The sequence below is a fragment of the Sarcophilus harrisii genome, chromosome 1 (genome assembly GCF_902635505.1).
Source record: "Sarcophilus harrisii chromosome 1, mSarHar1.11, whole genome shotgun sequence".
NCBI lineage: Eukaryota > Metazoa > Chordata > Mammalia > Dasyuromorphia > Dasyuridae > Sarcophilus > Sarcophilus harrisii.
Genome location: NC_045426.1, coordinates 219,922,958 through 219,939,931, shown reverse-complemented (window position 1 = coordinate 219,939,931; position 16,974 = coordinate 219,922,958). Strand labels below are relative to the sequence as shown.

Here is a 16,974-nt window from a genome sequence, read left to right as displayed (position 1 = left end):
TTTGTGGAATTGTTTAGGTACTTTTTTTTACCCAAATGTGAGATTTTATCTTTATCTCTATTATGTTTCATCTTATTGTATTCAGCTTAATATTCTAGCCTGCAAATATTGTTTTGGAACCTGACTCTGTCATAAAATGTATTAGTTTTGTGTCATCTGCAAATTTAATCACCATATCACTTATACCTTTATTGAAATAATTAATCAGTCAATAAACATTAATTAAGTACCTGCTATGTGCCAGGCATTCTGTGAAGTTTTGAGGATACAAGAAAAAATAAAAATAAAAAAACCAAGAGACAATTCTGTCTTTAAGAAACATGTAATCTATATTTTTTTAAAAAGCATGCAATTTAATGAGGGAAACAACATACATACATACATACACACACACACACACAGACAAAGCAAGCTAAAACCAAGATAATACTGTTATTAGTTATTAAATTAAAATCTTTGATTAAAATGTTAAGAAAGCATAGGGTTGTCAAGCACAGTTATTTAAACATTTAACTAAATACCTTCTTCCATATTGACATGTTAATTAATTATTATTGATGGACTTAATTTTTACAAATGATTATTAATTAGATCTGGTTATCCAGTCAATTCTGAATTTACCTGACTATTCTATTATCTAGCACATCTCTCTCCGTTTTTGTCCACAAGGAGGACATGAAATTTTGTAAAGTGCTTTGTTAAAAATAAGGCAGATCATATTTCCCCCTGTTCCTCATGAAGCCATGTTATCTCTCTATAAGCACTGTTTCCTTGTCTAGATGTTCATCAAATATCCCTTCAGCAATATGTAAAGGTAGTGTTTCCATACTTTAATGTTTTGTCATAACTTTGTTTACCCCATTCTCCCCAAATCCTTAGTAACTGGGGAAAGTAAATTAAGATTTAATGGACTAACTTGTGGACATGGCACAAAATATAGGAATGATGTATGGAAAAAGAGAAAAAGACAGGCAGAGACAAAGAAAGACAGAGAAAGAAAGACAGGCAGAAAGAAATAAAGAAAAATACAGAAAGAAGAAAGAAAGAAAGAAAGAAAGAAAGAAAGAAAGAAAGAAAGAAAGAAAGAAAGAAAGAAAGAAAGAAAGAAAGAAAGAAAGAAAGAAAGAAAGAAAGAAAGAAGGAGGGAAGGAGGGAGGGAGGGAGGGAGGAAGGAAGGAAGGAAGGAAGGAAGGAAGGAAGGAAGGAAGGAAGGAAGGAAGGAAGGAAGGAAGGAAGGAAGAAAAAACAGAAACAGAGCCAGAGCAAGAAAGACAGACAAATAATGACAAACAGAAAGAGAGTGACAAAAATAGAGGGAGAGAGAGAGGGAAGGAGGGAGGGAGGGAGGGAGGGAGGGAGGGAGGAGAGAGAGAGAGAGAGAGAGAGAGAGAGAGAGAAAGAAATGGAAATATCATGGCCAAAAAGAAACATTCTATTTCTAAGCAAACAGAGTTGGGCTGAAAAATGCCATTCTCCAATAGCCTGCAATGGCATATAGACATTGGTACAATCAACAGAGACTTGTGATCTATCCAGGAAATGCCTGGGAGTGAGCCTGGAAGAGAACAATGTGCTTTGGGATGCTTGCCTTATTGTGACCAATTTAATGTCATTCTGCCTGGCAAGAGTTTTTTTTAACTTCAAACTGTAGGATTAATTACTACTGGTGACCAAGCAATCTGTCTCCCTTTACATTGAGAGACAGAAGTATATGTCTGCTTTCTGTCCCTCTTTTCATGATTAGAAATGCAGCAAAGGAGCAGGAAAAGATTGGAGTTCACAACCTTCCATCCTAAGGGATGGGAAGAAATGAGGTGGCTTCCTTGAGTTATAGGAGTGTTTGCCTCAAATGTATTCCTTTGATTTTACTCTGCTTTTACTAATCTAATTAAGTTGTTTGTTTCACTATAAACTTGTGTCAGAGGAGATTTATGAACAACATTCAGGATCTAAGAGAAAACAGGGATTTTCCAGAGGAACAGAAGCATATGGGCTCATTGGAAAGTAGAGCCTGGGAGTAGCAGGATCTTTTCCCACCCTCCCACTTCCCACCCTCGTTGCATTTGTGAAGAAGTTCCTATCATAAACACATACTAGAATTTTGGCAGGAATAAAAGTCAAACTCACTTGCCTATAATTTACACAGTCTATCTTCTTCTTCCTCTTTTTTTTTTTGGGGGGGGGGGGAGTTGGAACATTTGTTCTTCTTCAACCCTCCCACTTTCTCTGGGATTTTAAAAAAATCACTGACAAATAACTTTAAAAGACTTGGGAACTCTGATCAACATAATAGCCAGCCACCATATCAGAAGAATCATAATGAAATTTGCTATTCACCTTCTCATAGAGAAGTAATAAATTCAAAATACTGATAGGGACATATTATTTTGAATATAACCAATGAGATGATTTGTTTTGCTTGACTATAACATGTTTATAACAAGGATTTTGTTTTTATTTCTTTCTCAGTGGTTATCCTCTGAGGGAATCCAACCCTTGCCTCAAGAGGTCCATCTAGGGCAAAGTGTCCAGGGTATTACAGGCTTCATGGAAGGCCAAGTGAGAGGGAGGGAAGGCAGATTTTTGTTCATTTAAAATAATAAAATTTAATTTAAAAATAAAAATAAATGACTAAAAGTGGTTCAGCCATCACATCTGCAAGTTCTGAAATTCATGCCTGGTAGCCCAGGCTATTTCTGTCTCTGGGATCTTTGCTTATACTGTTTCCCCTCCTCAACCCTCCAAAGATGTCCTTCCTTCTCCTCTTCAAAATCTACTCATCCTTTAAAGTCTACATCAAGCTCCATATTCCCCAAGAAATCTTTCCAGGATATCCCAGTTAAATTTCACTCTTTATTCTTGGAGTCCTGCCAGTTTTTATTATCTAGACTCCTCAGGCTGACATTTATCCTTATAGCTAAATCTCATTAGGTTTTTAAAAAATATATGTCCTATGTATTATTTCTCCAGGGAAACAAACTCTAATTTCCTCAAGGGCACACGCACTTCTTTGTCTTGTAACTCTCACAGAGGAGAGTGGACATATATTTGCCAAAAAGACTGGGATGAAATTCCCTAGACTCCAAGGAATCAGGAGACCAAAGTTCTAGTTCATGTTTTGCCACTAATTAATCATGGCACCTTAGCTAAATAATCCTGTTCCCTCCTCCCCTTCTCCCTCAACTGGATTCCTCCTCTATAAATTAAGTGATTTCCAGGTCTCTTCCAACTAGGTTGCTCAGCGATTAGAGCCCTGGGCCTTGAGTCAGAAAGATCAGATACTTCCTAGTTTTATGTCACTGAGCAAGACACTTAACCTCTGCCTCAGTTTTTCAATATCTCAAAAATGAGATATTTCTATATCAGTACAGTTCTTGGCACACAGTAGGTGCTTAATTTGCCCTTCCCTTTCCATCTATAAAAATGTTATAATTCTAGGATTCCATACCAGATGTAAGGAGGACTGCAACAAGCCAAATTGCATTAGACTTGGACCAAGGTGTTAGAGATAGCAGACTGCTATTATCTATATAGGACACATGCCTCAGGGAATCCAACCCTTGCTTCAGGAGGTCCATCCAAGGCAAAGTGTCCAGGGTATTGCAGGCCACGTGGTAGGCCAAGAATAGATTTTTTTCTGCCTTCCTTAGACTGGGACAATCTATCCCAAAAGAACAGAGTCGTGTGTCTTCTGGGACAGAAAGTTAGGGATTTACTCGGAAAAGGGTCTGAAGTCAGAGGGGTCTAGAAAAGAGAATGAAGGTAGCACAACCTTCTTTTTCTAGAAATTGGCACAACCCCATGGGTGTCCTTATCAGACCATGTTTTGTTAAGGACCTGACCCTGCTTTCTTGGGAATAGCCATCAGTTGAGGAAAGGGAGATTTTTTAAGCAGACTTGCCCTTCTCCTCTACCCCACATACACACAAAGAGACCCAATGCAGAGAAAGGACATAATTATTACCTCTGAAATAGGGAAGAGTAAAGGTACTTCATGGGAAAAACAAAAAGAATAATGAGGGGGCAGCTAGGTGGCACAGTAAATAGAACACCAGCCCTGAAGTCAGAAGGACCTGAGTTCAAATGTGATCTCAGACACTTAACCCCTTCTAGCTGTTTGACCCTGGGCAAGTCACTTAACCCCAATTGCCTCAGCAAAAAATAATAATAATAAATAATGGAGGGAGGGAGACTTGCAACTGGATAAATCCAGTAGATTTTCCTTTTTCTATGTTCTTGCATGATTCAGGGACTTGGACATCCAAAATATGCAGGTAGAGGTGGAAAGAAGTATCAAATTATAGATTTCAAGTTAAAAGTATCTTACAGGTAATTTAGTCCAATTCTTATGTCTATCATGATTCACTATCACTATCAAACATCCCCAACAAGTGTCCAGGGAAGGAAAATACTAACCTTTCTTTACATAGCTCCTTAAGTTTTATAAAATGTTGCTTTCCATACAGTCCTATGAGATAGATAATGCAAATGTTATTAAACCTATTCTGCAAAAGAAACAGAGACATACATTCCCTACTGGTAAAGGGTCAAAGGATATGAATAACTTATTTTCAGATGAAGAAATTAAAGCCATTTCTAGTCATAAAAGATGCTCCAAATCACTATTGATTAGAGAAATGCAAATTAAGACAACTCTGAGTTACCACTTCATGCCTCTCAGGTTGGCTCAGCTGACAGGAAAAGATAATGATAAATGTTAGAGGGCATGTGGGAAAACTGGAAACTAATGCATTGTTTGTGGAGATGTGAAATAACACCACCATTCTGGACAGCAATTTGAAATTCTACCCCAAAGGTTTTAAAACTGCATACCCTTTGATCCGACAGTGTTTCTACTGAGTATGTATCTTGAAGAGATTATAAAAGAGGGAAAAGGACCCATATGTGCAAAAATATTTCTAGTAGCCTTTTTTGCAGTACAAGGAATGAGAAATTAAGTGGATGTCCATCAGTTGGGGAATGGCATAAGTTATGGAATATGAATGTAATGGAATATTACTGTTCTAGAAAAAAATGATGAGCAGACTGATTTCAGAAAAGCCTCGAAAGACTTACATGAACTAATGCTGAGTAAAGTGAGCAAAACCAGGAAAACATTGTACATAGTGACAACAAGATTATGTGATAATCAACTGTGAGGAGAAGAAAGGAAAAGAAGAAAGAAAGAAAGAGAGGGAGGGAGAGGGAGAGGGAGAAGGAAAAGAAGGAGAAGAAGAAGAGTCTGAATAACTGCCACTTATTGGGTAAGTTATATGGGGATTTTATTTTAAGAGCTATGAGTTGGTACATTCCAAATATGAAGTTCTGGTAGAACAAAGGATTAAAACCTTTACAATGTCTTTTACCTCTAAATGTATGACTCCTGTGAATTCAAAATGCTAACTACAGATTCAGCATCCTTTCTTCTACTAAAAGCCTTCTTGCATTTTTAATATCTAAGAATGTTATGCATATTATAGTAAACTCTTCCATATCATATCATTTCATATTCATAACATAACATTATGTATTATGTTATGTTATATTGTCATAACATATTGTATTTTTATTTCTGGTATCCAATAATATCGATCCTACTCCTTATGTTGTTATGCTGTTATAATATATTCTATTTTTATTTCTGGTATCCAGTAATATCAATCCTGCTCCTACTGAGATGTAGTGGGCTTCTATGCTTTCTTCTCCCTACAAGTCATTTGTAGTGAAAGAAATAGAGCCTAGAAAATGTAGAATTTAGTCCAAAGAAATGAAGAGTTTAGTAGATGTCTGGCCCATCTATGCATCTGGCAGGGTGGCTTGAGAAGATTGGAAAGATGTTATTTGTCCATCTTTGTTCTTAGGGGATAAATACACCACATCTGCTTCCCATCACTGAGATTCAGAGGGCTTAATACACAGACCTAGCTCCTCAAGAAGTTTAAAAACAACAACAAAAAGCCTCCCTATACAAGAACTATTGGGGTAGGGCACTCTTTTCTCTAGGCACCTAGGCAGGACAGCTAGCCACATATTTCCCTCCTTTCTGACTCATTTACCTCAATCATAAAACAAGATCTTTGGGCCAGATGATCTCGAAGATCTTTTCCAATTCAGACATTCTGATTCTAGGAACCCCTCCCTGCTGCCACATCCTTTAAAAGCTGGGCCTCCAAACATTAAATATCTAATTCTAGAATCCCATCTGGGTTACCCCTCACCTTGTTCTGCTTGGGATTACAAGTTCATTGGGTTAAAGAGCTTCTGGCCTCTCATGTCACCAGATCCCTGTGTGAGATCATTCAAATAAAAAAGTAGAAGTGAAAAACCCAGTGGCTTGTTAAATGGATATATTTTTGGGCAAGCATGAGGGCAGTGACCTGAAGAAACTGAACTTATAGCAGGGTGGCTAACAGTTCTTTCCTCATAACCACAGGTTCTTTTCTCATTCCTGGTAATGGGCCTGTGGCTATGCTCTGCTTTACAGATGTGATGTCTCAATAGAGGGAAGAATAGAATCTAAGCCAGTCACTTATCAGGAGCCAAGATTGGATTATCCTGGAAGAAATTCCTCTCTTTCTCCCAAGGCAGGAACCCATACATCCAAAAAATGTGTGGTACCATATCACCCAATTTTAGATTCTGCAGCTGTGAGCAAATGCGAGGGAATGTGAGCCCTTTCAACATCTTAGTCTTCTGGGAAGACTCCTAGCTGGCAACTAATCTCATTTCTCTTCTTTTAGTCCTTCTCCAATGACACATCAGCTTTTAAGCACAGCAGCTGACCTGACCCTCTTCCTAACTCCTTAGCAATACTTAAGAGCAGACTTTTTTAGACTAGATAAAAAAGAACTCGGTAGATACTAAAAGGCATCTATGACCATAGCAGATCTATTAGAAAATCACAATACTGTCCATGTTGGTACCAAAAGCTAAGGAATACAGGTCTGTTGTAAAGAGTCCTGGGCCAGTAAAAACAGTATTTTTGCACTTTGCAAATATTATCTCATTAATTAAAAAAGGGAAAAGAACCCATATGTGCAAAAATCCCACTAAAGCTCAATTATACACATACTTATACACCGCACACACGCATATTCACAGGCATACACAGGTGTGCACATGAAGCCATGATAGTTTCCCTATTTCCCAAGCTTGAAGTCATCCCTTTCCTCTGAGTCGCCATAGCGACTCCCACTTTTAGGGGAGATGCTTTCTTCTAGCATTCATGACATCTAGCTTTGTATTACAGACATTGTGTTTATGTCTGATCTACTCCCACAATATTGTAGTTTCTTTAAGGTCAGAAATTGTGCCTTCCAATACTACATGTATACTATGAAGGATATATAGCACCCTCCAAATCTCTAAAGAAAGAAGGGAGGATTGGGCAGATGAGATGGGGAAGCAAAGGGTAGGGAAGAAGATAAAGTTGGGATCCTTGGGTAGGGGGAAGTTAAGTAATAGTAAGACAAGTTACAGAGCAGAATTTAACTAAAAAAGCAGTAAGAATAGAAAAGATATGAGTGTGTATATGGAGTGTGTGTTTGGGTGTGTGTGTATATATCTAGATAGATAGATAGATATAGATATAAATATATTTTTTCTTAACTGTAGCTTGCTTGCGTGTGAGGGAGGAAATGAAAGGGGAAAAAATAATAAAGTAAATAAGGTACATAGCAGAGAACCAAAGAACAATTTATAACAAAGTAAAGAAAAAATAGTCATTAATGAATATAATTTCTTCTACTATTATATACATTTTCTTGATCTGGTAATTTGTTGTTATATATTTTGAATCTTCCCTGATGTTCTGCTGGGCACATGACAATGTTCTCTTTTGTTTTGCTTTATTTTGTTTTGTATTTCTTTTGTTTTTTTTCTTACTCTTTTTTTTTAAAATAAAATAAATTACAAATAAAAGAGAAACATAAATTTAAAAAAAGAAATTGTTCCTTCTCCTATCTTTCCCACATAGTTGGAATGTATAACAATCATATATCACCATGTGGATTTCCTTTTAATTTTCCTCACCTTGGTAGTACAGACTAACCCATTTGAGCTACCTCCCTGTGGGAGCTCCAAAAAATGTCAGAGGCCCCCAAGAGTGACCAGTTTGGAAGAGAAGATACAAAACAAGCAAGACTTACTTCACAGAGACTGAAAATTCTCCTGGGGAGCTCTCACTTTCTCGGATCAAGAAGGCTCCCAGGTGATTTCTTCTAAGCAAAATCTCTTCTGCAAATTGCCTGGAGATCCTGCCTGCAAACCACCTGTGGAAAGAAGGGCAGATAGTTGGAGTAGGTTGATGTTCCTAAGGCAACAAATGAGAAGAAAAGAGCAAAGAACAGGAAAACTGCTCTCAATAAAATTTCTTTTTTAAAAAACAGGCTTTTGGAGCCCAGAATTCCTTCTAAACAAATGGCTGAGAACATAGAAGGCATTGATTCAACCTCTAAAACCATGGAATATGAGAACTGGAGATGAATATAGAGGTCATATTGGCCAAATTTAAGGTTTACAAATATTATCTCATTTTACAAATATTATCTCATAATATTGACTAGGCCAATCCTCTAATTTTACAAAAGAGAAAAGAAAGTAAGCTTAGTGAAAGAAAACCACTTGCCCGATGTCACACAGTAAGTCAGTGGAAGAGACAGGACAGGACCACTGCCTTCCAGGCTCCATCCAAGCTCTTTGGTACTGTACCATATTCCTTTACATTCCCAGCATATCTACCTTAGAGGCTGAACCTCTGACTATGGGACCAGAAGCTTTGTTCCGTGGTAAACAAAGGCAGTCAACAGAAATAGAAAGCTGGGGTCCTTAAAATCATACTAGTAGATAGTCTCTTGCCTGGCAAATGTTCATGCACATGGCTAACCTTGCTGCAGATAAACAGAAAGCCCTCAGAGAGGAGACAGAGTAACTAGTACAGTGGGAGAAAGGCTGCCCTCAGGAGATCTGTGTCTCTGAGATTTTTTTCTCATCTGTAAATTGGAGTTAATACCTCACAGGGTTTTCTGATATTGCACGAAATAATGTCTATCTTGTGCCACATTGTTCACTGTTTTCTGCATATGATTCTTCTTCCCAATGAGACATAAGACTTTGTCTTTACTTTTTTTTAATTATTTTTAAATTTTAATAATATTTTATTTTCCTAAATACATGCAAATGTAGTTTTCAACATTCATCTTTGCAAAGACTTGTGTTCCAAATTTTTCTCTCTCCTTCCCCTCTCTCCCCTCCCCAAGACAGCAAGCAATTCAATATAAGTTAAACAAGTCTTCATTTTGCCTACCCTGTTTTTAGTTTTGAGTACATGGGACCGATTTGATAATGTCAAGAAGAAATAGACATTTTCCCTTCTCTACTGTCTGATCAGCTCAGGACCAAGTCTGTGATGAGCTATTCTGCATACTTCCTACTCCTCCTCTTCCCCCATACCCCAGAGGGGAAAGTTTCAGGTTGAATCAGTCACAGATGGGAGATCCCCTCCAGAACTATTCTGGGACTTAAAAAGAGTCTGTTTCATGTCAACAAGAAGCTATAGTTTGGCAGATGATGCTATTACCTCCCCTTCATCTAGTGGTGAGAGAAGATTAGGGAATATCTTCATCTCCGTGTCACCCTTCCCTTAAGATAGCTGATGGGATAGAATATGTGGCCTAAATAAACTCACTAATAGAAGACTGAGGAACTGAACTGTGAGGTTTCTTGGGAAGGAAAATGAGGGCATCAGATTAGGAAGAGAGGAAGAGACAGAGACAGAAAGGCAGATGCTGCCAGTCTTCCCTCATCCCCCAAAATAGATTGGGAAACTCATCAAATATAACACATTTTACATGAAATTTCCTGGTTTGTCATCTCCAGCATCACTCCTTAGCCTAGTGGCCATCAAAGCTTCCTTGTTACATGTGGTGATCTAAAGCCATTCCAATAGACTTGGATGGAAAATGCCATCTGCATCCAGAGAGAGAACTATGGAGACTAAATGTGGATCAAAGCATAGTATTTTCACTTTTTTGTTTGTTGTTTTTTTCTTTTTCATTTAGTCTGATTTTTCTTGCACAACATTTACAAATATGGAAATATTCTTTAGAAAGATTGCCCATATATAACTTATATCTGACTGTTGTCTTGGGGAGAGATAAAGTAAGGGAGAGAGAAAAAAAATTCAGAACAAGCATTTACAAAAATGAATGGAAAGGAGAAGAAAGGGAGAAAAATTTGGAACATAAAGTTTTTCAAAGGTGAATGTTGAAATGCCATTTTACAAACAGTATATTAATGATTGAAAAAATAAATGTTGAAAACTAACTTTACATGAATTTTGAAAAATAAAATACCATTGAGGAAAAACAAATTCCCTATTACTTACAAGATAATGTGTAAAATTGCAACCTGTCATTTAGGATCCAGGTGCTCTTTCCAATTGTATTTCTTATTTGTTCCTAATAAGACTTTGCTGTAGCCAAACCCTCTAAGATGGTTCCAGCACACCTCTGAAGAGAAATCTTGGACCTTAGAATGTAATTTCCTCCCATGGAAGAGGTGAGACAAGATAGAAGAAAGATTCCCTGGAACACTGAAATGCTTCTATTGGAAAAAGGGTTGCGAAAGCTTCACTTATATTTTACCTTAGTGACATTGGGAGAAGGAGAAAGCACCATATAGCAGCTTCTTATTCTCACTAATTTTTGATAGCCAGTTGCTAAATTCAACAGTTTCCATAATCAGATAAGAAGGTCAAATACAGTCATTGCCGTCTAAATTTAGATGCACTGGGGAAAACCTATAATGGTACCCTCTGAGTAAAGATAGATTTGAAACTAGGTTTTTCTATGTAGAAGATATGCCTGATTATCTAGACTTAAGAAAGCTATGAAGAAAATTTTAATAAGGCAGATTAAACTTAAAAGTGTGTTGTGAGGGCATCCCCCACCCCCAACCTGAACTGGTTGTGAAACATTTACCACCACTCTCCTGTTTCTATCCAAGCTCTTTCTTTTTTTTTTTTTTTTTTTTTTAAAGGAGTTCTTTTTTTTTTTTTTTTTTTTTTTTCTTTAATAGCCTTTAATTTACAGGATATATATACATGGGTAACTTTACAGCATTAAAATTGCCAAACCTCTTGTTCCAATTTTTCACCTCTTACCCCACCCCCACCCTCCCTAAATGGCAGGATGACCAGTAGATGTTAAATATATTAAAATATAACTTAGATACACAATAAGTATACATGACCACAACATTATTTTGCTGTACAAAAAGAATCAGACTCTGAATTATTGTACAATTAGCTTGTGAAGGAAATCAAAGATGCAGGTGTGCATAAATATAGGGACTGGGAATTCAATGTAGTGGTTTTTAGTCATCTCCCAGAGTTCTTTTTCTGGGTATAGCTAGTTCAGTTCATTACTGCTCCATTAGAAATGATTTGGTTGATCTCGTTGCTGAGGATGGCCTGATCCATCAGGACTGGTCATCATCTAGTATTGTTGTTGAAGTATATAATGATCTCCTGGTCCTGCTCATTTCACTTAGCATCAGTTCGTGTAAGTCTCTCCAGGCCTTTCTGAAATCATCCTGTTGGTCATTTCTTACAGAACAGTAATATTCCATAATTTTCTTTATACCACAATTTATTCAGCCATTCTCCAACTGATGGACATCCATTCAGTTTCCAGTTTCTAGCCACTACAAAAGGGCTGCCACAAACATTCGTGCACATACAGGTCCCTTTCCTTCTTTATAATCTCTTTGGATATAATCCCAGTAGTAACACTGCTGGATCAAAGGGTATGCACAGTTTGATAACTTTTGAGCATAGTTCCAAACTACTCTCCAAAATGGTTGGATTCGTTCACAACTCCACCAACAATGAATCAATGTCCCAGTTTTCCCACATCCCTCCAACAATCATCATTATTTTTCCTGTCATCTTAGCCAATCTGACAGGTGTGTAGTGGTATCTTAGAGTTGTCTTAATTTGCATTTCTCTGATTAATAATGACTTGGAGCATCTTTTCATATGACTAGAAATATTTTCAATTTCTTCATCTGAGAATTGTCTGTTCATATCCTTTGACCATTTTTCAATTGGAGAATGGCTTGATTTTTATAAATTAGAGTTAATTCTCATATATTTTGGAAATGAGGCCTTTATCAGAACCTTTGACTGTAAAAATATTTTCCCAGTTTATTGCTTCCTTCTAATCTTGTCTGCATTAGTTTTGTTTGTACAAAAACTTTTCAGTTTGGTATAATCGAAATTTTCTATTTTGTGATCAGTAATGATCTCTAGTTCTGCTTTGGTCATAAAACCTTCCCTTCCACAGGTCTGAGAGGTAAACTATCCTATGTTCCTCTAATTTATTAATAATTTCATTCTTTATGCCTAGGTCATGAACCCATTTTGACCTTATCTTGGTGTACGGCGTTAAGTATGGATCAATGCCTAGTTTCTGCCATATTAGTTTCCAATTTTCCAGCAATTTTATCAAACAGTAAGTTCTTATCCCAAAAGCTGGGATCTTTGGGTTTTCAAAGACTAGGTTGCTATATTTGTTGACTGTTTTATCCTTGAACCTAATCTATTCCACTGATCAACTAATCTATTCCTTAGCCAATACCAAATAGTTTTGGTAACTGCTGCTCTATAGTATAGTTTTAGATCTGGTACAGCTAAGCCACCATCATTTGATTTTTTTTCATTAATTCCCTTGAAATTCTTGACCTTTGTTTTTCCATATGAACTTTGTTGTTATTTTTCTAGGTCATTAAAATAGTTTTTTGGGAGTCTGATTGGTATAGGCTAAATAAATAGATTAGTTTAGGTAATATTGTCATCTTTATTATATTTGCTCGCCCTATCCAAGAGCATTTAATATTTTTCCAATTGGTTAGATCAGACTTAATTTGTGTTAAAAGTGGTCTGTAATTTTGCTCATAAAGTTTCTGATTTTCCCTTGGCAGATAGATTCCTAAATATTTTATATTATCAGTAGTTACTTTAAATGGAATTTCTCTTTGTAACTCTGACTGTTGGATTTTGTTAGTGATATATAAGAATGCTGATGACTTATGTGGGTTTATTTTATAACCAGCAACTTTGCTAAAGTTGTGGATTATTTCTAATAACTTTTTAGCAGAATCTCTGGGGTTCTCTAAGTATACCATCATGTCATCGGCAAAGAGTGATAATTTGGCTTCCTCATTGCCTATTCTTATTCCTTTAATCTCTTTCTCAGCTCTTATTGCTATAGCTAGCGTTTCTAATACAATATTAAATAGTAACGTGATAGTGGGCAACCTTGTTTCACTCCAGATCTTATTGGGAATGGTTGCAGTTTGTCTCCATTACATATGATGCTTACTGATGGTTTTAAATAGATGCTGCTGATTATTTTAAGGAAAAGTCCATTTATTCCTATACTCTCAAGTGTTTTTAATAGGAATGGATGTTGGATTTTATCAAATGCTTTTCTGCATCTATTGAGATGATCATATGGTTTTTGTTAATTTGGTTATTAACATGGCCAATTATATTGATAGTTTTCCTAATATTGAACCAGCCCTGCATTCCTGGTATAAATCCTACTTGATCATAGTGTATTATCTTGGAGATGATTTTCGTAGTCTTTTGCTAATATCTTATTTAAGATTTTAGCATCAATATTCATTAGGAGATTGGTCTATAATTTTCTTTTCTGTTTTCAGCCTACCTGGTTTAGGTATCAGTACCATGTCTGTGTCATAGAAGGAATTTGGTAGGACTCCTTCATTCCTATTTTATCAAATAATTTATATAGCATTGAGGCCAATTGTTCTTTAAATGTTTGGTAAAATTCACATGTAAATCCATCTGGTCCTGGGGATTTTTTCTTAGGGAGTTGTTTAATTGCCTGTTCTATTTCTTTTTCTGAAATGGGACTATTCAAGCAATTTACTTCCTCCTCTGTTAATCTGGGAAGTCTATATTTTTGGAGGTAGTCATCCATTTCACTTAGGTTATCAAATTTATTGGCATAAAGTTGAGCAAAATAACTCCTTATTATTTCTCTAATTTCCTCTTCCTTGGTGGAAAGTTCTCCTTTTCATTTTAAGACTACTAATTTCATTTTCCTCCCTCCTTTTCTAATCAGATTTACCAAAGGCTTATCTATTTTATTGGCTTTTTCATAGAACCAACTCTTAGTTTTATTAATTAGTTCAATAGATTTTTTACTTTCAATATTTTTAATTTCTCCTTTTAATTTTAGAATTTCCAATTTAGTATTTGATTGGGGTTTTTAATTTGGTCTTTTTAGTTTTTTAGTTGCAAGCCCAATTCATTAATCTTTTCTTTCTCTGTTTTATTCAAGTAAGCCTCTAAGGATATAAAATTCCCTCTTATTACCGCTTTGGCTGCATCCCACAAATTTTGGTATGATGTCTCATCATTGTCATTATCTTGAGTGAAATTATTAATTGTATCTATAATTTGCTGCTTCACCCAATCATTCTTTAAGATGAGATCCAAGCTCTTTCTAATCCCTGTCAATGCTTGAAAACTTTTTGTACAAGATGTGAAAGTTCTTCTTGTCTACTGATGGATTTTTTTATTACATTGTTGATGTCTCCTAAAAAAATGTTTTTTTTAATATAAGATACTTAATTCTTTGTTGAGGTTATCATTGAACTCACTGGTATTTGTTTCACAGATAATGCAGAATTACTGATGTTAAATCTGAGCTTCTTTTCTAGATTTTTAACTCTTAAAAAGAGAGCTGGATACCATAGAGAGGAAATAAAGACAGAGGACTTCTACATTTCAAAGTGGTCTTGGATTCTAGGATAAGAGGGAGAGTGATTCACACAGCGCCCCCCCCCCCCGGAATCTTCTTAGCCCTAAAGATAATATAAGTATCAAGAGAATAAAGAAATTCCTGGACTGGAGAGAAGAGTCCCTAGATCAAGATAAAGCTTGAGCATTAAAGAATAGACCCATGTCATGGAGATATCAACTCAGACTTTGCCCTTCCCTGGTACTGACCTATGTGGACTGTACAAACCTGGGAGACATTGACCCAGAGTTCTCTCAGACTGGGAGGTACTAATCAAATACTTCAAATCTTAAGAACTGTGTTGGAGAGACTTATAATGTGGAGAATTACCAAATTGTTGTGGAGGATTGTGGAACTTACCAAAAGAAAAGATTGTTTGACTTTCAAGCAATACTGAATATTCTCCATTTTTGTGGGGAAAATGTCAATATTAGAATTGCTTAAGACTGGAGTACTACAGAGGGCCCAACAGAGAGATGGCAGCACATTGAAAAGGAAAGATTTTACTTGACTGCATTAAATGAAAGTTTGCAAATGAAGACTTGAAGACAGAGAAGATGCCAACCTGCATTAGTAGAAGGAGTTTAGCTTACCATACTAATATCTCAAGGTCCAGTCCCTATCCTGAAATGAAGTCTGCCTTATATTGAATATATTGTTAGCCCAAGTACTTGCTCGGGAACTTTCCTCTAGAGTACTAGACAAAAGCCAAATTCAGAAATTCTCCGGGAATAGCCTGTGTGTTCAAAGGAGATAAAAGTTAGTTAAAAGCCCTCAGTATTGAATCCAGTTCATATAAATCCTGAATTTCAGACCTAAGTCATGGGGTGTGTGATCTTGAGGAAATTATTTTGTATTTCTGTGCTTCCACAACTTCATCTGTGAAATTAAGATAATAATAACTGTCCTACATAGGATTACTGTGAGGAACAGATGAGGTAATATGTGTGAAAGCATTTTATAAGCTGTTAAGTATTACATAAATGCAACTTGTGACTATTATTCATTGAATTAAGTCTCTCTATATAAAATCAGCAGTTGCAACACTATGTGGCTTCCTCTAGTTGGATATATTTTAGTTATCAGACCTATGGAGAAGTTCTCAATCAAGACAAGAGGCACTAGGGAAAATTATCTCAAGTCTGTGGACAGATATGAAATGGCTCTCCAGACAGTGATCAAAAGAAGCCGAGGGAAGGAAGGCAATGATAAAAGGGTCTAGAGATTTGTGTTGAAAGTACCCATCAGGCACAGGAAGTTGGAGGTGGTAGCTTAAAATAAGCAGACAAAATGATAGAAAGGAAATCTTCCTTTTTCAGTGAGCAGATGACAAAGCTTCTCTCTAGCGTTCAGAGCTGGGGTGAAAGGGATACTTGGGAAGTTCTTTGAGGGGTTTTTTTCCCGTGGAAATTACCCATTCCTTCATTTTCCCCATAAAGCAGGGAGCATGGCTAAGGAAAGGAAAGGAAATATGTCAAAAAGATATCTAGGTTTGAATTCCTTCTCTAACATTACTTTTGTGACCAGACTTCTCTGAGCCTTAGTTTGTAAAATGATGATAGTACCAGTTGTATGTACCTCAAAGAGTTGTTGTGGTTTGCCAGTAATCACCTAACTAGGAAGTATAGGAGGCAGAATTTGAATCCACATCTTCTCATTCCAAGCTCAGCACTATCTATTTTGACAAGTTGGCTTGATAAATATTTCTTGATTCAAGCTATAGAAGGGCAAGCTAAAAGGGACTTTAGAGATCATCTAAACTAACGTGAAGAAATGGACAGCTCAGATAAGGGAAATCACTTGTCTAAATTCCCTCAATGAATTAGGGGCAGATTAAGATTAGAATCCAGATTTTTCAGCCCTGAGTCTAGTGTTCTATAATTTGAGTTTGATTAGAACAAATCAAGCGCTGAATAAAAAGACATATCCTTTCATTGGATAATGAATCTGTTGCTCAATCAGCTAGACTGTAATTCCTATAAGAGTTAGCAGCTCTTTTTGTGGTGGCAAAGAACTGGAAAATGAGTAGATGCCCATCAATTGGGGAATGGCTGAATAAATTATGGTATGAAGGTAATGAAATATTATTGTTCTATAAAAAAATAATGAACAAAATGATTTTTAAAAAGTCTGAAAAGGTTTA

General features: G+C 36.3%; 1 protein-coding gene across 1 annotated transcript in view; it reads right to left on the bottom strand.

The window, feature by feature from the left end:
- Positions 1 to 16,974, bottom strand: part of GRAP (GRB2 related adaptor protein) — a 67,440-nt gene that overhangs the window by 33,377 nt on the left and 17,089 nt on the right. The window contains exon 3 of the mRNA XM_003761324.4: positions 8,148 to 8,270. Coding sequence (XP_003761372.1) covers positions 8,148 to 8,270 — 123 coding nt within the window. The remainder of the gene's footprint in view (positions 1 to 8,147; positions 8,271 to 16,974) is intronic.